Source organism: Spinacia oleracea, chromosome 5 (assembly GCF_020520425.1).
Source record: "Spinacia oleracea cultivar Varoflay chromosome 5, BTI_SOV_V1, whole genome shotgun sequence".
NCBI lineage: Eukaryota > Viridiplantae > Streptophyta > Magnoliopsida > Caryophyllales > Amaranthaceae > Spinacia > Spinacia oleracea.
In genome coordinates this window covers 5,908,355-5,933,574 of record NC_079491.1, presented here as the reverse complement: position 1 = coordinate 5,933,574, position 25,220 = coordinate 5,908,355, and the positions used below count along the sequence as shown (strand labels likewise).

Below are 25,220 nucleotides of genomic sequence, written 5' to 3'. Positions count from 1 at the left end.
ATAGGTTGAATTATTAGATGAGGAGTAAATTATTTATCAAATGTAAGTAAATATGTTACGGTTGCTAATAATACCTTGCAAACGAAAGAGTCCGATATTTCATTTGTTATATAAATATATAATCTACGTATAGAAAGATAAATAAATTATTGAAAAAAAAGTAAGAGGAAAAAAAAGGACAAAAGGGACCAGGTCATCAGATAGAAGGAGAAAGAAAGAAAAAGATCATGAAGAAATAAATGAAATGAAATGTTGATGGTAGGATTTGAACCTTAGACCAAAGGAAATAAACATTTAGAGCTTACAAAGGAAAGGTTTAGAAATTTTTAGAGGTGATCAAAATTTGGGTCGGGTCGGGCTTTAACACAAAAGTCATGCCCAAACCCATAAATTTAGTGCGGGCTATTCAAACCGGGTCCGGGCTTTGGTCTAAAAAAGCATATTTGAGGTTGCCAAAACCCGTACTTTTTCGGACCATGATAGGTCGGGTCAGCGGGCCGGGCTATAGATGATCATGTCTAGAAATTTCGCTCCTTATGAATAGTGAATTTAAAGGAATCCTCACTCATATCACTATTGACAAGGATAGTACTCAAACCACATGAATTTTAAAGGTTTGAGATTGGTTATACATTTGAGAACGGATCGATACCGTACTACACGGTAAATATAGTTTTATTTTTATTTTTATTTTATTATTATTTTAGGACTTATTATGAATAGATTGCTTGGTGATCATAATTTGTATCAATTCTTTTATAACCATTCGATTATACTTGAATTCCATCTTGAATGGTCCAATGCTTAGTTATCTTTGCCTAAACGGAACAATCAAACAGAAAAAAGAATTTGTTGGTCTTATTTTTTCAAGAATGGTGGGTGAAATTTGATTTGGAATGACTTTAACATCAAATTGATGGAAAGCAACTTGTTTATCGACCACACAATGTGGTTGATAACAAGTATAATTATCACACATGCATCTTTATATGATCATCTTGATATCTTGGTCCCTAAATAGTGGAAGGGGGTGGACAATGACTTCCATTAGCTAGCTTGAGAGGCAACGTTAGTTTCATTCTAAGCTAATGGTCTTGTGGTGCGTTGCGTGAGCCGGCCGGACCTTGGCCAAGCACGACTAGTGGTCGTGTCGTGGTATTCCGAGCTATATTAGAGTTCAATTCAAGACTCATATGTAGCAATTTACGTGTTTTTCAATTTAGGACAAAATGTTACAAGTTCTTATTAAAAGATAATTTGTCATTTTAAATCATCAGATTCTTTTGGTTGTAACTGACTAACTGGGCCACAAGGGCATTTTATATTATTAGATTAGAGTTACAATTTATTCCTTTAATCCCAATTAGCAGACCGCGTTAGACATTTATTATCGAGTTTGGTTAACTGACTTAACTCTATGTCTTAATTGTTGACATTATATTACAAAATAAACTTATTAGTAAATTACATGAAGTAATTAATTAGATAACATACCAAGATAAATGATTTTACAAAAATTTATATAAGACGGTCTTATGTATAAGACCGGCTTCGTATCAAATAATTACTTAATGTGATCAAATAGTTATATTTTACTATTATTTATACTAATCAATTAAATAGTCATAATTTTTAGTAATTATATTTTTTAATGTCGACATCAACGATCTTATGCATATGGCGGTCTCATACGAGATATAATTTATCAACTTTGACTTTCTTATTGGGATACATTTTCTAGTAGAATAACTTTGATGGAGTTTAGAATGTAAATAGTTTGGGCAAACAAGGAGAAGGTATTGGACTATTAGTATAAGGCCCATATTGGACTACAAGTCTACAACCTTAAATTCTCCTGCGGGCTGAGAGAGGATCGGCCCACATATTCCTCATCGTAATTTTTTTTTGAGGGAAATATAAATATTCCTCATCGTAAATATCAATTTTTTTTGTGTGTGTTAACACCCGGTTGGTTAATTCGGATTCGGGGCGAGTTCTGGGTGGATAGGTTCCAGTCCCCTTCCAATTGTTGTTGCGGAGGATCGAGCATGGGTTCTCCCTATCAAGTTCAGCCCCAATCACCACTGAACCAACAAACAATTGGTGTAAGTATGAGTATATCACTTGTAATTTGTGAAGGTTTACTCAAGTTTTATTTATAATTTACTCAAAAAAAAAGTTTTATTTATAAGCGAGCCACGTAACCTTATCTAGGGATGCAAATTCAATTCGAAGCCGATATCCTATCCGGATAAATATTCGAGTTTGATTAAAATTGTTAATACATCCATGATAAGTGGTTAGTTGGTCACCTTTCATACATGGATGGATCTAGTGTATATTATGGGTATGCACTTGTATACCCCTTGAGAATTGAGACTTGTATAAATTTTGTCCCCATAATTGTGATTATATGATCATGAGTCGGATAAATATTCGACTATATGATCATGAGTTCAGTTCTTGTCCTCATAATTGTATTTCTTTTTTATTTTAGTTTTACATACCTTATATAATAATTCTGGATACGCCACTGCTTGCATGATAAATAACCTTGGACTTTGGCATAAAGAAAGATTCTTGACTTTTGAGTAAGACATTATAGGGGGGAACTTGCCAAATTTTGTTACTCGTTAGTGTAAGTTTTTTCATATTAGTAAGAAAACTTGCTAAAAGTACGAATAATGCAAAACAAGTTTACAAGTACTATCGAAAAACGGATGAATCAATAATGTGATCGCTACCTAGAGGTGATCAAAATTCGGACCGGGTCGGGCTTTAACACAAAATTATGTCCAAAACCATAAATTTGTAGCGGGTTCGGACCGAAACGGGTTTTTTTGACCGGTTTCGGCTTTGGTTTAAAAATGTGTATTTGAGGTTGCCCAAGCCCGTACTTTTTCGGGTTGGATTGAGTCGAGCCAGCGAGTCGGGCGATAGATGATCAGGTCTATCGCTACCATTCCAGGTGTCCGTTGCTAGGTTGGTCACACTATGACATGATGGCACCACGTGCTTGAAATCCACGGTGTCATTTCTTGTTGGCTATTTTCAGGACTATGCGTTGTAGTCTCGTTACTTTTTCCGATCACCTGTTACTACATTTCGAGCAAAGTTGGCGAGTCTATATAGTAGCAACTTGGCCTAGTTGAACCATTTTCTCGTCCTCTTCCCTCAAATCATTACTTTTAAAAAAGTGGCTTACATTATTTGGGGAGATTTATTTGTACTCTTATTACACGTAGGAGATGTCCTTACTAGGGCTCCCTAGTGGAGGGTTGATTCTCAACGTAATGCTCCCTCCGTCCCTTAATACTCGCACCGCTTTTTTTTTCAGACCATCCCTTAATACTTACACCGCTTCTATAAATGAAAATTTATATTAATGTTATATTATTTCTCACACTTACTTATTAACCCCACCTACACCCTTATTCCCTGCAAAAAATCATTTAAAAATTCACATACCTACTCACCACTCGTCCACTCCCCACATTTCCCACTAACTATACTAATAAAATTCTCCACTATCAACTAACATCCATTAAATTAATAAAGTGAATTTAAATGTCTTAAACTCCGTACCGGTCAAACCGGTGCGAGTATTAAGGGACGGAGGGAGTATCTACTTTTTCATGTACTTCTACTGTGGTCAGTTTATCTCATTTCCACTTATTTTAAAAAAATAAGTTTAAATAAGCTTTAATTAGTAACTTATGATAAGTTTAAGTAAATTTGAACATACTCCGTGTTTAGTTAACTTCGGATAAGTGAAAAACAAGTGAATAGATCACACATAGTGATGCCAAACGACTTTGTGTAATGTGAGATTAAATGTTCTGTCTATTAATTAACACAACTATTGAATGTACTAATTGCCTGTTGGTTTAGTGGTGATTGGGGCTGAACTTGGTAGGGAGAACTCGTGTTCGATCCCCCGAAACAACAATTGGGATGGGACATAAACCTATCCACCCACAACTCGCCCCGAATCCGGATTAACCCTAAGGGTGAATTGGGTGCTAACACCAAAACACAACTATTGAATGTAGTTTTTGAGAGCATATTGTGTATATGTTGCCTATTGAATTGTCTCTCTTGTAAATTCATGATATTTTAGGTTGATTATATCAAATTAACACTAAAGTTGCTGTTCCGGTAGGATTTGGGAACGGTTGGAGATGTCTTGCTGGTTGAGTGCTGCTGTTATCCTGATGATATCCTGCGCAGATAACAAAGATGAACTAGCCTCGAGGGTGATTCGAGGATCCCCCCTCCGATGCTAAAGTCAGGTATGATGAGTGATAAGTATTTTGGTTTTAGTGGAAATGATTGTGTTTGCGTACCTTTTGTCATAAATGAAGCCCATATATATAGGCGCGGGTCGGGCGTACGGACAAATGGGTCCTACCCGATTGATAGCGACCCGTTGACCTCTTGGTTTGGTCACGTGCCTCCTCCCTACCGGCTTGTAAGAGATGCTGGTAGGGAATAATAACTGCCGTTAAGGATTAATAATAACTGGTCACGTGCCTCCTTAACAGTTTGGCGATGCTACCAGCCAGCTGGTAGCATACCCGTACAACTAGCCCCCTCAGAGTGAGCATATCTGTCTTGACTGATGTGCTTGCTCTGAAAATAGTGCTCTCCCTACAGTTGCATTCTTGCATAGATTAATTAGTTGGTGATTCATTAGTCTATTTTGATGTGATTAGGAACATTTAAGATGACGCGTGCAGGGTTCAACGATAGGGAGGAGACGACTACACACGAAAACGAAAAGTTAACATTAATAGATGTTATTGCGAAAAATGTTGTTATATAACAAAGTCACAATATAGGAATAACTGGTTCGTTGTTCTTGCCTATACGTGCTCCTATATTATTTGTTTTTTTTAACGTAAAATCGACGAAATATATTACTCCATCCGTATTTATTTAAGAGATACATTTGGCCGGACACGGTATTAAGAAAAAGAATTAAATGAAATAAAGTAATAAATAAGTGGGGTTGAGTAGATATTTTATTAAGAAAAACAAGTGGGGACCATGTCATTTTAGGGAGTGGGGGGTGGGGGTGGGATGTAGATATATTATTTAATTAGATGGTGGGGTTGATAAGTTACTAAAAATGGCAAGTGTATCTCTTAAATAAATACGGTCGAAAAAGACAAGTGTATCCCTTAAATAAATACAGAGGGAGTATTTAATTAGGGAAAAGTCAGATACAACAATCTCAAAACAAGAGGCAAAAACAAACTAGACCCATACCCTTCCTTAAACCCTAATAAAAACCTAATCCCCCTCGTATCAAAAACTTGCCAAAAAGGGATTCTTCATCCTAATTAAACCGCTACTATAGACCTTACCCCGAACTATTATCATCAACCTAAATATAAAACATAACCACCAAAAACGCCAGAACAATATCATCAAAATTCATGCGTTTTCCAAAAATCTCAATCCTGCATACCATTAGTTTTTGGTAACTTCACCATCCTCCATTTCAACAATCCCAATCCTATATTATTTGTTACTCCTACACTATAATTGCATCTAAGCATGCAATGTAATTCTAGTGACCCATCACTAGTCACAACTTTAAAAATGGTCCACCACCACTTAACCCATAACTATACAATTGCATTATTATTGATAACTGTATAAACCCAGATTCCAAGCTTATAATTATGATTTACTTTTGGCGAAAGACAGAACGGATATTTTTTTAATGTAAATCAAGTTCCGTCAAAGTCATAAATCTCTAAGAAAAAAACAATACAAACAGTGGCGGGTCTATGATTTTGCGGATGGTGTGTCACCAACTTTACCACCGTCCACAAATTTAATATCAATTCAATAAATAACGTATAAATAGGAAAAGTATTCAAACAAAAAAAATCGCAAAAGTGATAATCATATTACAACCAAGTAGTTATTTCAAAGTACAATTACACTTCAAAATTAACCAAATACTACTGTATGTATCTAAATACTACTGTGTGAAGAACTACTAGTTGTATACAACCTTGCCACTAGATGAGCTACTGTACTACGTGCCCGTTTAACTATATTAATCCATTTATATCTATATTTAATCATGTTAAAATGACTGTCAATAATGGAGTAAATCTGACCAAGATAAATAAGCCTTGTAAGTCCAAAGCAAAACAGCATTTCCAAGAAGAAGATGTGACATTATAAACAAACTGCACTGTTGCAAAAATTTACACAAATGTCATCACTACTTTTCTCATGAAGTCAACAGTTGATCTGTGGTCCAGAACCCAGAAAAAGAAACTAAAGATGAGTGAAATTAAACTCATCATTATTTATCTCGATCAAGATCAATACAATGGTCCAATCTCGTGTTTAAATTAATGAAACTATGCAAAGATCCAATTTAAATCAAGGAGAAGTTAATCAACAAGGTATTTATTTCATTTGCTTACTAAAAACATCAATTAAGAAGATAGTGGGTGTGTGCAGCAAAATTGCTGAGTCCACTTTCAGATGCTGTCAATGTGCACACGTATAATATTATATCTTTCTTTCTAATCACTTTTGCTCTTTTTTTTTGTTTTCCAGGGTTCTATTTAAACCAATCTTTTTAATTAAGATTATGTGTGGTCAAAAAAGTTGACAGAAAAAAAATGGTCAAATTTATGCTCTTAGCCCTTCTAAGAACATTACTGATTCTGATTTTTGCTGTCTGGATTTTTATCTGGTTTCTGAAACCCACAAATATCTGGAACAAGAATTGGAAACAGGTTGAAGACAGTATGCAGACAACAGTGTTCAAATATAATGGTATAAAAACTTATTGGAATATTTTAAAATACTGCAACTTTTGTTTTACCAGTGTCTGAATTTCATGCAGGTGTTGATTTTGTGGTGTATACATTTCCCATTATGTTATTAGCTATAGTTGGATTGATATACCTGTACATGAAATCATTGAGTTCAATCAGAAGGTAATTATCTGTTAACAGAATTTATTTACTGAAAACTTTGGTTTAAAGTTGTTTAACTTTTAACTTGGGTTTTGTCTGCAGAGGAGTAAAAAGATGTTTAACAGCTCTGTATAATCCTGTGTTAGTGAAAACTCCTTTGGGTATGTTAACTGGCATTGATGTTCTTGTCATGTCTTTAATCATAACTCTCCTAGTCTGGACATTCTATGCTCGAATCTCCAACGATTTCCAGAAGTTAGTACCTGCAAAACACCTGAAACTGAATCTGTGAGTGTTCTTTATGATTATGTGTTATGCAACTACCAAAAATCAAAGAAACTTAACTTCAGAAAATGTGTTATGTTCAGATGGCAGCTTAAGTTGTTGAAGATTTCGACAAGGTTTGGTCTGTTGGCTGAAACATGCCTTGGTTTTCTCCTGTTTCCTATCCTGAGAGGATTATCAGTTTTTAGGTTGCTGGGTATGCAATTTGAAGCTTCTGTAAGGTATCATATCTGGATTGGAACAATGATGACATTGTTTGGTGTACTGCATGGAGTAGGCACTCTTTTCATATGGGGAATCAATCAGCAAATAAACCAGGTTAATTCTCATATGAATTTGTTAGTTTTGATAAAACTGTTTCTGCAAGTACAAGAATGTCCAGCTAACAGAAACCCGAGAGTCTGATTCTGTGTTTATGTTAGTATAAGAAAGGTGTGCACTCGTGTTGGTTACGATAAACTGTTTCTGCAAGAACAAGAATTGACAGCTAACAGAAACCCGGGAGTCTGATTCTGTGTTTACGTTAGTATAAGAAAGGTGTGCACTCGTGTTGGTTCTGATAAAACTCAAGGCCTCGTTCTGTTTACCTGATTTTTACTGATTAGAAATTTAGAACTGTTTCTGCAAGTACAAGAATAGACAACTAACAGAAACCCGAGAATCTGATTCTTTATTTATGTTAGTCTAAGAAAGGTGTGCACTTGTGTTAATTATGATAAAAAGGCCTCGTTCTGTTCACCTGATTTTTACTGATTAGAACTGTTTCTGCAAGTACAAGAATAGACAGCTTACAGAAACCCGGGAGTTTGATTCTGTGTTTATGTTAGTATAAGAAAGGTGTGCACTTGTGTTGGTTACGGTAAAACTGTTTCTGCAAGTAAAGAACTGACAGCTAAAAGGAACCCGGGAGTCTGATTCTGTATTTATGTTAGTATAAGAAAGGTGTGCACTTGTGTAATTGTGTTGGTTACCATAAAACTCAAGGCCTCGTAACTGAGTCTGATTCTGTGTTTATGTTAATATAAGAAAGGCGTGCACTCGTGTTGGTTATGATAAAAGGCCTCGTTCTGTTTAACTGATTTTTACTGATTAGAACTGTTTCTGGGACAAGATCAAGGGATCAACACCTTGAATGTTGGGGTTGTAACTCCTATAAACTTGGATACTCTAAGGAGCAACAGTTCTTCTTCACTGCCTCCCATTTCTAATTAATTCTAGTTCTATTTCCTTCAAAAACAAAAAAAAAGTACAAGAGTAGAGAGCTTACAAAAACCCGAGAGCCTGATTCTATTTTTATGTTAGTATAAGAAAGGTTTGCACTTGTGTTGGTTACGATAAAACTCAAGACCTCGTTCTGTTCACCTGATTTTTACTGATTAAAACTGATTTTTACTAGTACAAGAAAATATGGACTAAATTTTTTGTCAACAATGTAACTATAGATATGGAGTTGGCAGAAAGAAGGCCGAATATACTTAGCTGGTGGGATTACTTTCGTGACCTTGCTGGTTATTTGGATCTCATCACTTCCATCAGTAAGGAGGAAGAAGTTTAACCTATTCTTCTACATGCACCATTTGTATATAGTCTTTCTCGTGTTCTTCCTGTTTCATGCTGGTGACAAGCATTTCTACATGGTATTCGCGGGAGTTTTCCTCTTTGTGATAGACAAGTTGCTTCGAGTAATCCAATCAAGTTCAGAAACTCGCCTTCTTTCTGTCAGAATCTTTCCTAGTAAGGTCATTGAGCTAACCTTTCCAAAAGATCCAAGTAAGCACCAAAAGAAACACTCCTATAGTTCATTAAAAATCCAAGAAACAATGACAGTGAAATGGTTTTCTGTTTTTTAATTGTTTGTTTCATCATATATTTTGCAGGATTGAGTTATACACCAACCAGTATAATATTCATAAAGATACCGATGATTTCCAATGTTCATTGGCACCCTTTTAGCATTACTTCTAGCTGTAATGTGGATGATCAGACAATGTCAGTGATGATCAAATCTGAAGGTTGCTGGACAAATTCTTTGTACAACATTTTGTGTCAGAAACTCGAGTCAAACAGCAAAACAAAATGTATTCCTGTTGCAATAGAAGGCCCTTATGGACCGGCTTCATTTGATTTTATCAGGTCCGTATATAGCACATTTATACCGCACAAATTAGAAGGTGTACCCGATTGTACGTAGTTCTGCATGCAATCGAGTTAAAAGTATATATTTTACGGCTTAAAAGCACATTAATGATTTAAAAACACATAGATGTATATATATTCCATTTCTTTTTACTTGCAAAACTTTGCTATTGATCTGTAACAATGTGCTTTAAAACTGTAAAAAATGTTTTTAATTTATAAATATGTGCTTTAAAACTAAAAAAATATGCTTTTTAAAGGGTTAAAAGTATAAAACGAACTAGTTGCATGTAGAACTACATGCAACCAGGTGTAACTTCTACCAATTGCTGCTATATAGCAGACTAGAATTATCATATCATTAATTATGTTTTCTTAAGATCAATTCAGTGAACTCTATAATCATCTCATGCAGATATGATAATCTGTTGTTAATCGCGGGTGGAATTGGTATAACACCAATGTTAAGCATACTGCAGGAAATTGCATCTGCAAAAAGTGACTTCAGAAACAGATCCCCTTCCCAAATACAGCTCATTTATGTTGTTAAAAACTCCCTAGACATTTCACTTTTGAATCCGATTTCTCATCTAGTCTTAAATCAAAACTCTGAGTTCTGTCTTCTGAAGCTGAAAGTCTTTGTGACCCAAGAAAAAAAGGGAAGTTCAACCCTAAGAGAACTACTGAGTTCACTGTCAATATCGCGGACTGTTCTCTTTGATATGAAGAAATCAGATTATTACACCTTAGGAAGAGGAGATATTAATCCTATTTTGATTGGTTCCATCATTGGTTTTTCCTCAACTATCTTTCTTTTATCCCTTTGTTTCTTCAACCAGTTTCTGTTTTCAGCCAAACAGAAATCATCCAAGCCAAACAGTCCCTCATCAGTAGTTGATCTTTTTCTGTTGTGTTCATTCCTGATAGCTGTAGCATGTAGTGCTTTGGTAGCAATGGTTTTGAAATGGAGAAAATCAAGAAGAGAACGCGAGATGATAACAACAATTTGGGACAATGGAGGTGATGTTATGAAATTAAGGGCGATGGAAGGAGCAAGAAGTACAACTACTCTTGAGGAACATGAAATTCATTATGGAGCTAGGCCTATTTTCAAAGGTACTTCATTTGAAAGGCGATTTAAGCCATGCTTTTTTTTAGCTGAATTTGCTACTGAATTGAATTGTGTGCTACTGAACTAGACTGAACTGAATTGAGTGTTATTGAACTGAACTGAACTGAAATGCTACTGAATTAGACTGAACTGGATTGAGTGCTACTGAACTGAACTGGATTGAGTGCTACTGAACTGAACTGAATGCTACTGAATTAGTCTGAACTGAGTTGAATTGAGTGCTGTTGAACTGAACTGAATTGACTAAACTGAACTGAATTGACTAAACTGAACTGAACTGAACTGAGTGCTACTGAACTGAACTGAAAAGTAATGAAATTCAACCAAAAAGAACAAGGCTTTAGAGTGGTTATGTGAAAGTGTAGCATTACATTACAACTAACAGCTTTTCATCACTTTCACTGCTTGACAGATTTGCTGCATAAAATGGAAGGTGAATTAGAGGGATCAAATGTAGGTGTGGTGGTGTGTGGACCGGAATCAATGATGGAATCTGTGGCATCGGCTTGCCAACAAAAATGCAGTAAACCATTCAAGTCCGGTTCAAAGAAGCAGCAGCCTTTCTTTGTTTACCATTCCCTCAACTTCAACCTTTAAAGGGCAGATCGAGCTACATACATTGTATGATATGGACTACTTTATATAATCATATGGTGTTGGTAATAAACCGAATTCCTATTTGGAGCTTGTAAGAAAAGTAAGATGGATTATAGTTTAAACACGTTTAGTTACATTACTAACTCTAAACTACGAGGGGTCAAGGTTTGAAACTTTAACGTATTAATGAATATCAAAATTATAAGTGCATTCAATCAATATGTCACCAACATTTTATATATATATTTTAGCTTGTATAATTTATAATTTCAAAAAACTTATCAGGGGCCCCGATGGAAGGTCCTCCCCTACTTTGGTTAGAAGCTAGTTTGCAACATACTAAACTACAAGTCTACAATATTAAGCTCATGAGCTGTTTGAATGGTTGGTTCTTAAAAATAATTGCTGGTGTCTTTCTTAATCTTAGATTCTTAGGTAACTGAACAAATCATTAACAATATGGTTTGTTGCTGTTGGTCTGTATGATTGTATGATGCTGGATTGCTGGGTTCCATATTCTATCATATGGGCCTTTTCGAACTGGGTATTTGGGCCTATTTGGAATTGTGTATTATGGCATTTTTTAAATCTTTATTCATAATTTTGGGTTGGAATAAGCCACAATGGCATTAGTAATTACTAATTAGGCATTCAAACATGTGAAGAAATTCACTGGAACCTTATTTCCATTCCACTAATAACTAATTTTTCCAAGAATCAAGATACAAGATTTTTTTCTTAAAAAAAAAATACAAGGAAATAAAAATTTCAATCCAAAAATCTAATGTTTCAAATTAATACCAGCAAGAACCCAGAAGAGCAGAAAACTCTATCGAGTACAAGCAAAAAATGCAGACATCTTGATGAATACATAGCCTCACACCAGGGAAAGCTCCCCAGCATCGATGTTACGCTTGACGAGTTTAGCCCAAGATTCATTAGTCTCAGTGATCACCTTTAGAGCATAATCCTGCATATTAAGAAACACGTTAAAACGTGGTCAAGACACTTCATTCATTAGTCTCAAACAGAAAATAATGACGCGTAATCTCGTTGTGCAAATGATCCAGATTTCTTTTTGGTTCAAATTAAATCAGACACACTCCAATACCAAAAGAAGCAAAGATCTATCATGTATGAAGCTTAAATTTTGATGACAACTTTTTGAAGTTGCTCAAATTTTTGAAGTGTCATTACTACAGCCACCCAGTAACTTATAATCCTACAAATGCCCCTACGGCCTTGCATCTTTCAACTGTGATTATTAAAAAATGACTGGTAAAAAAAACATGAAGAAATTAATTGTTCAAAATTGTTCAATAAGAGAAGCAATGAGTAGGAAATTAATTATCAACACCATTTGGCATAAAAGGAAAAAAAACTCTCTTTCAAATTAAAAAGACAAAATCATATCCAGCATTAATCTAGTCAAGGAGCAGTCAACTTGGTGATTTTAAATTATTCGAAACAATTGAGAGAGACCAGGACACGGCAAGCTTCTCAGCGTTTACTAGGGTTGTAAACTGATACTCGTAGTCCTATGTGAACACATGGACTCGTTTATGTTGACAGCAAGCATGCTAGTAATATCAATAAGGAAGCTTCCTAGTACTAATCATCAAAAAAGGAGAATCAACATGTAAATTTGTGCACATGACAGTTTTGTCATCTTGTGTGTGCTGTCCTATGAGGTGTACTAGGTTAGAATATTTGATCAATGATTGTAAGGAATGAGCCGCACTATTTAAGAAGTGCTGCAAGCAACATTGAAGGCAGATTGAAAGAAATGAAATCACTGCTTATTCTTCCCTACAATTCTGCTGTCTTTCTTCTTCTCTTTACTCATTCACAGTAAGCTTGTCTTCATGGTATCAGAGCTATGGCTCAGAAGACTGCAGAATATGTAGAAGCAAACGATTCATATATTCAATCATAAACACACAAACACATTTCTGAATCTCTTCTCTTCTTTTCTTCTATCTTGAAAGCTTAAGCCTTTATCTGAAAAATGGCTGCAATAGATGTTAACAGTCCTTTGTACCTTCATCCATCTGAAGGTTCTCACTCAATAAATGTGGGAAAACTGACTGGACCATCAGATTACAGAACATGGAAAAGATCCATGGAAGTAACCCTCTCTTCCAAGAGAAAGCTTGGATTTTTGAAGGGAACTGTGATCAGAGAACCAGCAAAGGCAGAACAATGGGATACCTGCAATGACATGGTAATCTCCTGGATTTTTGCTTCTGTTTCTGATAATATAAAAAAGTCTATTATGTTCCTTAGCACTGCAAGAGAAATGTGGGTTAATCTGGAACAAAGGTTCTCTGTTGTGAATGGATCTAGAAAATACAAGTTGAGTAGAGATTTGTATGAATGTAAACAAAATGGCATGCTTATTAATGACTATTTCACTAGTATGAGTGTGATATGGGAAGAACTGGAATCCTTGAACAACTTGCCTAAATTACAGTGTATAATGCTGAAATCAATGCCTTTTTGAAAGCCTTGGATGCTCAAAAACAAGAGCAAAAACTGTTTCAATTCCTTAATGGTATAGATGAGGAATATGGGCCACAGAGAAGCCAACTGTTGCTAATGAGTCCACTACCCACAGCAGATGTAGCTTGTGCATCTTTGCAGCAAGAAGAACAACAAAGAGATGTTCTGAAACACACTAAATTAGACATTGAGTCTGCAGCAATGTGTAGTAAACACACTGAAACATCTGCTATGTTGTGGTGTAACAGGTCATACAGCTGAGAAATGTTGGACCATTGTTGGTTATCCAGCATGGCATCCAAAATCTAAAAAATCCCAAAGGGGAAGGGGAGGTGGAAGATTCTCTAGTAATAGAGGTGGCAACTCAGGTCCATATAGTAAGTGGCCAAAGGGAAAGCACAATACAGGGTCAAACATGGCTCAGAATAGTCAAGGAAGTAGTGACAATGGAGCTATGACAAGTCAACAACTTCACCAGCTTGAACAACTTATCAAGTTGCTCCCAATTACTTCAAGAAACACAACCCAAGGTGGATCTGAAACTGAAGATGAAATTGATCACAACTATGCAGGAATGGTATCCTGTTATCTAGCAACATCAGTAATGAGTGAGTGGATCATTGACTCTGGTGCATCTGATCACATGATCAGTGACTTTGGAAAGTTGGATGATCCAGTGATGGCAAGAAACAGTCCAAAAATCAACTTGCCTAATGGTGAAACCTCTACCATTAGTCACACTGGAAATGTAACTCTCAGCAATGGGTTGAAGTTGAAAGATGTTCTCTATGTACCAGAATTCAAACACAATCTCCTATCAGTTAACAAGCTAGTATCTGAGGGTGATTGTAAAGTACAGTTCACACCATCAGCATACATCATTCAGGATACAACTAGTGAAAAAGTGATAGGAATTGGAAAGGCACTACATGGTCTCTATTATCTGATAAATGAACCCTTGAGCTGTATTGTTGAGAAGATCAGATCTCAAGTGAAATACAAAGCTGATGATGAATTGAAGAGACAAACTCAAGCTAACAATGTAAACCTGAAGCTGGGAATTTCAAGTGTTGCTCCAAACACAGCTAAACACTCAAAATCAGTGTTATGGCATCACAGACTTGGTCATGCACCATTGGAAAGGATCAAGCATGTGATCACTATTGACAAAAAGGATGCTCAAAACAATGGAATCTGTGTTACTTGCCCTCTAGCAAAGTTCAATAAACTGCCATATAAGGAAAGCAAGTCTCAAGCTGAGAATCCATTTCAGCTCATTCACCTGGACACATGGGGTCCATACAAAGTAACAACAAGAAGAGGACACAGATACTTCTTGACCATTGTGGATGATTGTACCAGAACAACCTGGGTTCATCTGCTGAAACTCAAATCAGAATTCTTGGAAGCTTTGCAAGAATTTGTGAACTTTGCTGAAAAACACTTTAACAGGAAGGTGAAAATTGTGAGAACAGATAATGCTCTAGAGATGGATGATGAAAAATGCAGAGAATTTTTCAAAGAAAAAGGGATCTTGCATCAGACCAGTTGTGTTGACAGGCCACAACAAAATGGAAGAGCAGAAAGAAAACATAAGAACATTCTGGAGATGTCTAGAGCTCTAAGATTTCAGGCAGGACTGCCATTGAGTTTTTGGGGGGATTGTGTGCTTGCAGCAGTGCATATCACCAACAGATTACCATCTGTAGTTCTGAACAATCAAACACCTTATGAGAGATTGTTCAATGCCAAACCTGACTACACTCAGTTGAAAACATTTGGTTGCTTGGCTTTTGCATACAATCCAGAGAAACACAGGGACAAATTCAAAGCTAGAGGAGTACCTTGTGTCTTCTTAGGATATCCTATCAAACAGAAGGGATATAGAGTTCTAAATCTGATGAATAATCAGATGTTTGTGTCCAGGGATGTGAAATTTCATGAGCACATATTTCCATATGGTCTCACTGGTGATCAAATCAACAGCTTGCTACCTCAACAAAACATCAATGACACTGAGTGCAATACAGAACAAAGAAGAGATTGGGTTGACATTGATACTATTGATGATATGAATGGTACAAATAATGATGAAAATATTGAAGTGGAACCTGATACAGCAATACCAATCACTCAGAGTAGCACAGCTGCTCCTATTGTGAGAAAATCCTCTAGAAATACTAGAAAACCTGGTTGGATGGATAACTATGAGATCAACTATGCCTCCAAAATTGATCAAGTAGCAGAAACTCCAGCCAAACAATCTTACTTTTGCTTCTTGGCAAGAATCACTCAGGAAGACAAGAAACCTGATCCATATTACTTTAAACATGCTGTAAAGTCAGATCACTGGATACAAGCTATGAATGAAGAACTTGAAGCTCTTGAAGCTAATGGAACATGGGAAATCACTGATCTGCCCAAAGGAAAGAAAGCCATAGGAAGCAAATGGTTGTACAGAACAAAGTACACAAGAGATGGAGACACTGAAAGATATAAATCTAGATTGGTTGCTCTTGGCAACAATCAAAGATATGGGCTTGATTATGATCAGACCTTTGCCCCTGTAGCAAAACTTACCACTGTGAGATCTCTTCTTGCTGTTGCAGCAATGGAAGGTTGGTATGTAGATCAGATGGATGTAAAGAATGCATTTTTGCATGGAGACATTAAAGAGGTTGTGTATATGAAGTTCCCTCAGGGATATAGAGGGCCAGGTAAAAAGATAATCTCAAATCAGGGGGAGCATGTCAGCTATTGTGAGAAGAATCCCACTAAGGTATTCAAACTCAAGAAGTCTCTCTATGGGCTTAAACAAGCTCCTAGGCAATGGTTTGCCAAATTATCCTCAGCTTTGCAAAGCTTTGGATTTGATCAATCAAAAACAGACTACTCATTGTTCACCAAGTATACTGATGGTCACTTTGTTGCTATTTTGGTCTATGTTGATGACCTAATCCTGGCTGGAACATCACAGGAAGCTATTGATAATGCAAAGTCTCTTCTATCAGCTCAATTCAGCATGAAAGATCTTGGTGAACTCAAGTACTTCTTGGGAATAGAAGTAGACAGAACTCAACATGGGATATTCTTGTCTCAAAAGAAATACACCATAGACCTTCTGAAAGACTTCAATGCATTGCATCTGAAGCCATTGAAACTCCCTATGCAGACTCATCAGAAACTTCTAAAGGATTCTGGTGAACCACTCCTTAACCCAGAAATCTATCAGAGGTTGGTTGGCAAGCTAATCTACCTCACTCTTACTAGACCAGACATTGCATATACTGTGCATGTACTGAGTCAATTCATGCACTCACCAACTGTAACTCACTATCAAGCTGCAAGGAGAGTCCTAAGATATCTAGTGAGTTGTCCAGGTCATGGAATACTTCTTGCTGCAAACAACAACACCATTCTATCTGCTTATTGTGACAGTGATTGGGCTGGATGTCCAGTTACAAGAAGATCCACTACTGGATTCTGTGTTCTGCTCGGCTCTTCCCCTATATCCTGGAAGTCTAAAAGGCAAACAGTGGTGGCAAGATCATCTGCAGAAGCAGAATACAGGTCAATGGCTGTTACAACTTGTGAAGTTCTGTGGATTTGTGAGCTGTTGAAAGAACTAGGACTGAAGTGTCTAACTCCCACTATTCTCAAGTGTGATAACAAAGCTGCAATTTCTATAGCTGCAAACCCTGTTATGCATGAGAAAACTAAGCATGTGGAAATTGATTGTCACTTTGTGAGAGAGAAGCAACAATCTGGGCAGATACAACCAGAATATATCTCTTCTAAGGAGCAAGTTGCAGATGTTCTGACCAAAATCCTACCAGTTCATCAGCATAACTACCTTTTGCACAAGCTTGGAGTTATGCCTAAACCTCCACTCCAAGCTTGAGGGGGAGTGTTGACAGCAAGCATGCTAGTAATATCAATAAGGAAGCTTCCTAGTACTAATCATCAAAAAAGGAGAATCAACATGTAAATTTGTGCACAAGACAGTTTTGTCATCTTGTGTGTGCTGTCCTATGAGGTGTACTAGGTTAGAATATTTGATCAATGATTGTAAGGAATGAGCCGCACTATTTAAGAAGTGCTGCAAGCAACATTGAAGGCAGATTGAATGAAATGAAATCACTGCTTATTCTTCCCTACAATTCTGCTGTCTTTCTTCTTCTCTTTACTCATTCACAGTAAGCTTGTCTTCAGTTTAAGACTATCTTATTTAACAATGGACACAAATTTGAAAGCTCTTTCAAAGAATCAACTGAACACCAACATACAAGTGCTTGTTCATCTATCTATGTTAATAACCAAGTCTTTGTTTATGATTATAAGCATAAAGCTTGTTTCCAGCATACCTTCACATAGAAGTGCTTGTTCATCTATGTTAATAACCAAGTCTTTGTTTATGATCATAAGCATAAAGCTTGTTTCCAGCATAATAAAAAAAATACCTTGCTTGCTGCCTTGTTTCCAAGACCAAATCTATTAGCTGGTTTTCCATCCGGGATCTTGTAATCTCTAAACCAGTCCCTAATTGCTGTAAGAGTTCCCTGTTGAAGATCTTTGGTTAGACACAATCATGGAATCCATTGCAACAATGATAGCTTAAGGAGAAGAGAAATTTCAAGAACATTGCCGTAATATCCATGTAAAAGTTTAAGGCAACATGAAATCATGTATGTCAATTCACGTGCAAGCTATAAGCCTATAAGTAACCCAGTACAACATATTGCACAATATGTCAAAACAATTTTGAGTTCATACAGTTCTATTTTGAATTATTTTTCATCATCTTGAAATTTTTTGAGTTCATACAGTTCTATAAGAAAAATTTATCTATTAATTAAAATCACTACAAGCAAAAAAAAACTATAATTTTCTTGGCATCTAATGAATGAATTCCATCAGTCTTGCTTAAAACTAAAAATATAGTGTGAACATTTACTGACATCAGTCAGAAGATAGAAAGAAGTTAGAAACATCCAATTTCATTTAGGCTACAGAATGAATGAAGAATGCTACTGTAAGTACTTATGCCACTTCAGAATAATTTCCATAATATCATCCAGAACTATATCAAAAATGTTATTAAGAAAAACTAACCTAACACATTTAAGAGGACAGACTTAAAGAACTTAAAAGAATATAATACATACGGGGAAATGCTTCTCCACGTCCTCAATGTCATTCACAAGGGAAGCTTTGGGATCATCTAGAGCAATTGCAATGATTTTCCAGTCAAGTTCACCCTCATCAATCATAGCCAAAGCAGCTAAAGGTTTGATTTTCAGAATCTCTCCAATCTTCCGCTGCTTCTCACCGATTTCAACAACGTCGACTGAAAAGTCCAAAGAGAAATGAAAAAGAGGGGAAAAAAACTAAAATTTTCGCATTTCATAAATGTAAAAGGTGTATGTGATTAACTCAAGCACCTAGGTCGGCTAACCATAGTGACTTTACCTGGATCATTGTCTCCGAATGCACCTTCTACTTCAGAGTTGGCAAGGGAAGGGTCTTCCCATGTTTGGGGCAATAAGCCATAATTCCAATTTATATTGTACCTGGAAGAGAAAGGCGGAAAAAAAAGGAATCAGTAACAGACACAAAATACTCAGAACAAAATAAGGACGCCCCAAAAAAGCAGTTTATGTTGATCATTTAATTGTCTCAGGTAATGATGCCGCTGCACTAAAATCATTTAAAGATTATTTTGGTTCCTGTTTTAATATGAAAGATCTTGGTGCACGGAAGTATTTTCTAGGTATTGAGGTTGCAGAGTTGTTTCTTTGTTAGAGGAAATATACTCTGGAAATTGGGGGTGCAAAGCCTGCTTCATCACCGATTGAACAAAATCATCATCTAGGCATGCTACAAGTGCATTTATTCCAGATCCAAAATTGTATCGGCGTTCGGTGGGTCATCTCATTTATTAGGCACTCAGACGCCCTAATTTAGCATATGGCCGTGCATATTTTATCCCAATGTACGAGTAAACCAAGGCAAGGACATTGGTATGCAACTCAGCGCGTGGTAAGATTTTTAAAAGGGACTCCGGGAAAGGGAATACCTCTTTGCTCGGAGAGTGATATATCCCTTAAAAGTTGGTGTGGTTCAAATTGGGCAGCATCTCCTCTTACTAGGCGTAACTGGCTGGTTGGTTGGTTTCTTGGGACACTCACCTGTCTCTTAGAAGACGAAGAAACAATAAATCGTATCCTGCTTTTCGACTGAATCTGAATATCGTTCTATGGCAGTTGTCGCCTGTGAGTTAAAATGGTAGAAAGGTCTATTATCGAGCTTGGGCATACATCATCGCAAGGCGATTCCTCTTTATTGTGATAGTCAGTCTATGTTACACATTGCACAGAATCCGATCTTACATGAATGAACATAAGTACATAACACATTGAGGTCGCCATTTTGTATGTGATGCAGTTCGGGAAGGCTTGATTATGCCTTCATATATTTAGGCAGTTCGGGAAGGCTTGATTATGCCTTCATATATGCAGTTCGGGACGGAGCAATTGGCTGATATATTTAGCAAGGCTTTGGGTAAACAACAGCTTCATTATCTCCTTAACAAGTTGGGCATTCTTAATCTTCATGCTCCAACTTGAGGGAGGTATTAGGAAATCTTGGAATTGCGAGTTGATAGAGTTTATATTAGGAAAAACTTCCTATTAATTAGCCATGAGTTGGTAGAGTTTATAGAAGGAATAACTTCCTATAAATTTGGTTGGATGTGTGTGCTTAGGGGTCTAGCTTTTCCTATCACATTGCTCTTTATATAAATATTGGTAGCTTAACAAAGGCAAGGCTTTACCTAAAATTTAGAGGGAGAAGGGGGGACCTGATTCAATAAATTAGGTACCCAAACTCTATTTAGGGTGATTGAAAGTTCAAGCGGGTATCTAATCCAACCCAAGTAGACTTATTTATTGTTCTTTTTAAGGTCATGAAAACAAAACTGATGTTGGTCGGCAACTCTGATGGTTGTCAATGTCTTTGTTATAGCCATAGCCCATGAAACACAAGTTACATAACCCACCTCTCAAATAACAAAGTTCATATAAAAACGAAAAACTATTCTAATTTTCTAGACAATCAAAAAGCTTTTTGTCTCTAGTTGTTAGTTAATAACATAGCCATTCAGGTACAAATTACAGACAATACTTTACCTAATGATACTAGAGCTCAGAAATTTGATGGAAAGTTGGGAAAGTAAGATGCAACTTTCAATATCTGGGTACAAAATTTTGATGGCATTTGCAGTTAGGGAGAGACAGGGTGAACAGCAAGACGGTAGCTACTCGGAGCCATGTCCGAATATAGAGCATAACCCACCATGACACTGTGAGTCTATGACAATCTATGACAGTGCAAGAGACAGAGTTGGGGCAAGTCTTGCAATTGAGAAGACTGTGAATTAAAATACTACTTGAGAGATAATTTGAAATGGGTTTTGGGATTGGCAAGTTTGGTTTGCTTGCTTCCCAAACATCAAACTCCAATATTGCTGGGTGGGAAGATTGAAAGAAGAGCAAAAAGAGTAAGAAAGGAGTTAATGTGGGCCTCTCTCGCAGCAAAACCACAGAAGACAACGACAAATGGAGAAGTGGAAAGCAGGGAGAAATGTAAGGTTGTCAAGTGAAGTGAATTGGGTTTAGTTTACCGAGCTACTTGTTTTCTATTATGGGGTGTGGGAAGCCTAAAATAAATTAAATAAAGAAAATAAGTAAACAAATCGAAAAAACATTGCTGCTATTGGAGCTCAAACACAGCAGTCGGATACTTTACAACCACCGGCACAGTACCACTTTCTAGTTGACAATTGACATCTACAAGAAATTCAACAATCATTTTGGATCAGGATTGTGTACCAAAATTCCTAAAATCCAGTATCCTTACCCAAACCTTGTACCCTAAATTCAACATAGGGCACGTTTTTGGAATTCAATTTTTAATTAGACGCCCACAATCTGATCAGATTTTCAAGCTTTCCAGTTTTCATATTATTTAGATGTTTTGCACACACAGAGCTATGCAAATTTATAGCCTTAAGAAAATAAGTGAGGTAGCCGACATGGCATTTTCTTAAGTTGGCAAGAGGCCCCAAGCAAATTTTGCTTTGTCTATTGTACCTACTCTAGCCTTCCAATTCTTCGTGAGAGACTATAACAATAAAAACATCATTCAAACTGACATACAAATGGCATAGACACTCATACATTGCCAGAAAATAGAAACGCGACAAAGAAACGTGAAACAAGCACCAATAGGAAATGAATTAGTCAATGATAGCTAAAAAGGATCCATAATCAACAATTTAAGGCATATCTTACGGGTAATATCGAAGTTTTCCTTTCTTGGTATCCTGCTTAATGGGAGTGTAAAGCTCATCAGTGGCAACCTCCATCTTGGCACTTGACTCTTTTGGTATTTCAACCACAAAATTAAAAACACCATCTCCCAGATGCAAGGGGATATCATGCCAAGGGGAAACCTATTAACATGTCAAGGAGGAAACAAGTCATATAACGTACAAATGATCTTCTTCACACAAAAAAATCAGAAAATATGACAAGTATTATTCATGAATCATGGTAAATTGTAGAGGCGTAAAGCATAAAAATAATTAGCAATTTAGCAGAGTTACTCAGTTATTGAGAACTACATATTACGCACAATAACGGAATGCCAAAAAAACAAGCTCATACAACCAGTCAAACTTTTTAAACATGCTAAATGAAAAAGGAAAAATGCAGGAATTTCTCAAAAACAACCAAACACAGACAACAAAGGAGAAAAGACGACTCCGTCTATCCCAGGATAATTGTCTTCTTTGACTTATCAACAAAGGGGAAAAGACGACTCCGTCTTTCCCATAATGACTGTCTCCTTTGATTTCACAAATATTAAGCTCACCCCTAACACAAATATCAAAGAATCAAAAATGTTCTCACAGTAAGTCCAATAAGACAATCAAATGGAGGTGGAGAAAACGGAAGTTAGGTAATGTAAAATGCAAGAAGGAACTGAGGAAGGAGATAGGTTAGAAAAGGGATGAAAAACAGAAGGAACTCAGAGAAGAACAGATGCACAGGGAAGTTAAGAGGGTACTGATTCTTACATTAGCCAGGGTGGACCTAATTTCTAGGAACCCAAGGGAAAATTTTTGTTGTTTTTGCTCATTTATAGTGTGCTGATTAAAGAAAAATTTCTTCAAAATGAGCAACAGTGAGGTTAAGTATATCTGGTACGTACACTAAAGTGTACAAGGCGTAGTGACAAAGGGAGAAACTAAAAGAGAGGAGAACGAGAACTGCAAGGGGGTTGGAAGGGAGAAGGAGAATTAAATATATTATATTTCCTCTAACTCCTCACTAGAGGAACAGTCACTGCACGATAGGAGCACGAGGAAAATCATGATATTTCAGTCGTATAATTAAATGGTTGAAAACAGTTTGATCATAAAGGTTAATTCATGAGACTGTTCACATGAAACTGGCAGCGACCAGAGAGGCCTTGTTTAGTTGTTCACCAGAATAAATGACAACTACTAAGCATTTTTGAGCCCCTGTAGAGTGAATAGCTACTAAGTTACAAAAATAAACAGATCATGGCAAAACAATGGCTTTGTTCCATTGGATTTCTCTATTTTAAGGCATGGTGAGTGGTTCTTGTTCAGATTTTAGTAGCATTCAATTTCTGTAAGGCTGGGATACCCTGTAGGCCAAGAAACTTACAGAGTCAATCAGCCTCTTTCAGAAAGAAGGTTATAACTGAAAATGATACAAATTGCATTTTTATGTGCTTTTCGTTGCCATTGGGCAGGATGTTTATTAAAGGGAAGGCAATGTTGTCTGCACATGTTAACTACAAGTAATACCTCTTGCAAACATTTTATGCTTATGAGATTTGCAAAACACACCTTCCTGGCATCAGGTAAAGGAAGGATGTTTGCTTGGGATATACTCCGCATATAAATTTTCTTGTAGTCAAATAACATCAAGAATGGCACCACCAAATTAAATGTATCATGAATTTCCTCATTAATGCTCGGTATTCCCTAATAGCCCAAACTAGTTCTAGTAACAAAGTTGAACTCAAAATCAGACTTGAAAGCTCAATACCCCTGAAGTACAAGCCAAAAAATTAGCTGACATGAACATGACCAATGATGTGCCTAACAAAGGCAAGAAACATAGCAATATGTCCTTACGGAATCCTTCACTTTCACACTGAGAACAATCCTACAACTCTACATGAATGTATAATGTCAAATTAGCTTCAAGACTCCAGAGACATACTATAAGCCCAAAAATTACAAGAAACAAAGAAACTTTCTCTCTTTGCGAAATACACATTTTCGGGTTAAAAAAACTGACCTCAATATGAGCATGTATCCAGCTAAGTAACTGGCATTGGTATGCATATTTAACATGCTTGATTGGACAATGTATGCCAAAGAAAAATAAATTGAGGTTGTTCAATCAGGAAAATTAACCCATATGCATCTTTGGGCATAGCCAAGACTCACCCCATGAGATCATTATTTCATTATCATTATCATCACCCCATGAGATAGAAGGTTAAATATTTCATAACTGAATGTCACTTTTAAGGCCCGGCCTTTAGCTGATCCAAACTCCAATTACTCAAACTAGCTAGTAAGGTACAAGAAAGCATTGAAGAGTCATCAAAATAAGTACTCGTAAAGGACTATAAACCCCAAAGCATTAGTACAATGATTATTCTATCCAATTAGTTATGAAGGACAAATCTTCTACCATTAGACAACAATAAACACCAACAAGCATTATTTACAATGCTAAGAAACCCAACAACTGCACACACACCCAAAAAAAAGTCAAATCCTGCTTCTGTTGGCAAATGCCGAAACATATCTTTGGAGGGTTGTTGCGCATAACAACCAAATACTGCCTATAATAATGACTTCAAAACATTAATTCGATTCGTCCAGTAAAATTTAACAATCTACAACACAATCAATCACATTCATTCAAATGAAAATTCAACAAAAATTGATAACAATCCAAACATTATACAACACAATCAATCACATTTATTCAAATGAAAATTCAACAAAAATGGATAACAATCCAAACATTATAAAAATAAATTAATTACATTGCAATAATAGAGAGAGAACAACCTTCTTGCCGGAATTATCGACGAAGAAGACACGATAATCAAGGGTTTCAGGCTGTCCTTGATCTTTAGAAACAACATCTTGAGGTCTATAGATAGCTCGGCAAGTGAATAGACGCTTAGAGAGAGTGGGATTGAAAGAAAGAGAGATAAAATTTGATGATTTCTTAGAAAACTGGGATGAAATAGGGCGTTTGAAGATTAAGGAAGAAGTAGTGTTTGTTGCCGCAGTTATCACTCTGGTGGCCGCCATTGTTGTTGCTATCACTGAACTCAGTTTCTCTCTCCTCTGAATTTGGTCACTCTTTCGGCCACAAAATGAGCAGAGGAGAGTGGAGAGCAGTGTTTTATGGAGCAGGAATAGGATGATGGTATACGAAGTTGGTGTCCGTGTGCTTGCAATTTGGGAAGGGGGGAGTGGATTTAAGGCCTTA

General features: G+C 36.5%; 2 protein-coding genes across 3 annotated transcripts; one reads left to right on the top strand and one right to left on the bottom strand.

The window, feature by feature from the left end:
* The first annotated feature begins 6,185 nt into the window (after positions 1–6,185).
* On the top strand, positions 6,186–11,322 carry LOC110792557 (ferric reduction oxidase 8, mitochondrial). 2 transcript variants are annotated; one of them, XM_021997385.2, is made up of 9 exons: positions 6,186–6,431; positions 6,589–6,810; positions 6,881–6,974; positions 7,056–7,241; positions 7,322–7,556; positions 8,681–9,008; positions 9,116–9,371; positions 9,790–10,490; positions 10,919–11,322. In XM_021997385.2, exons 2-9 carry the CDS (start codon positions 6,654–6,656, stop codon positions 11,101–11,103), a joined length of 2,142 nt encoding a protein of 713 aa, XP_021853077.1. In that variant the 5' UTR covers positions 6,186–6,431; positions 6,589–6,653; the 3' UTR covers positions 11,104–11,322. The 2 variants fall into 2 exon arrangements, with proteins under 2 accessions (XP_021853077.1, XP_056686173.1); XM_056830195.1 differs by lacking the exon at positions 6,589–6,810.
* A 441-nt stretch (positions 11,323–11,763) lies between these two features.
* LOC110792558 (soluble inorganic pyrophosphatase 6, chloroplastic) lies at positions 11,764–25,184 on the bottom strand. Its single transcript, XM_021997386.1, has 6 exons — positions 24,791–25,184; positions 21,957–22,117; positions 19,075–19,175; positions 18,771–18,952; positions 18,066–18,164; positions 11,764–12,073 (listed from the first exon to the last, which is right to left on the bottom strand). Exons 1-6 carry the CDS (start codon positions 25,037–25,039, stop codon positions 11,981–11,983), a joined length of 885 nt encoding a protein of 294 aa, XP_021853078.1. The 5' UTR covers positions 25,040–25,184; the 3' UTR covers positions 11,764–11,980.
* Between the last annotated feature and the right edge of the window lie 36 nt (positions 25,185–25,220).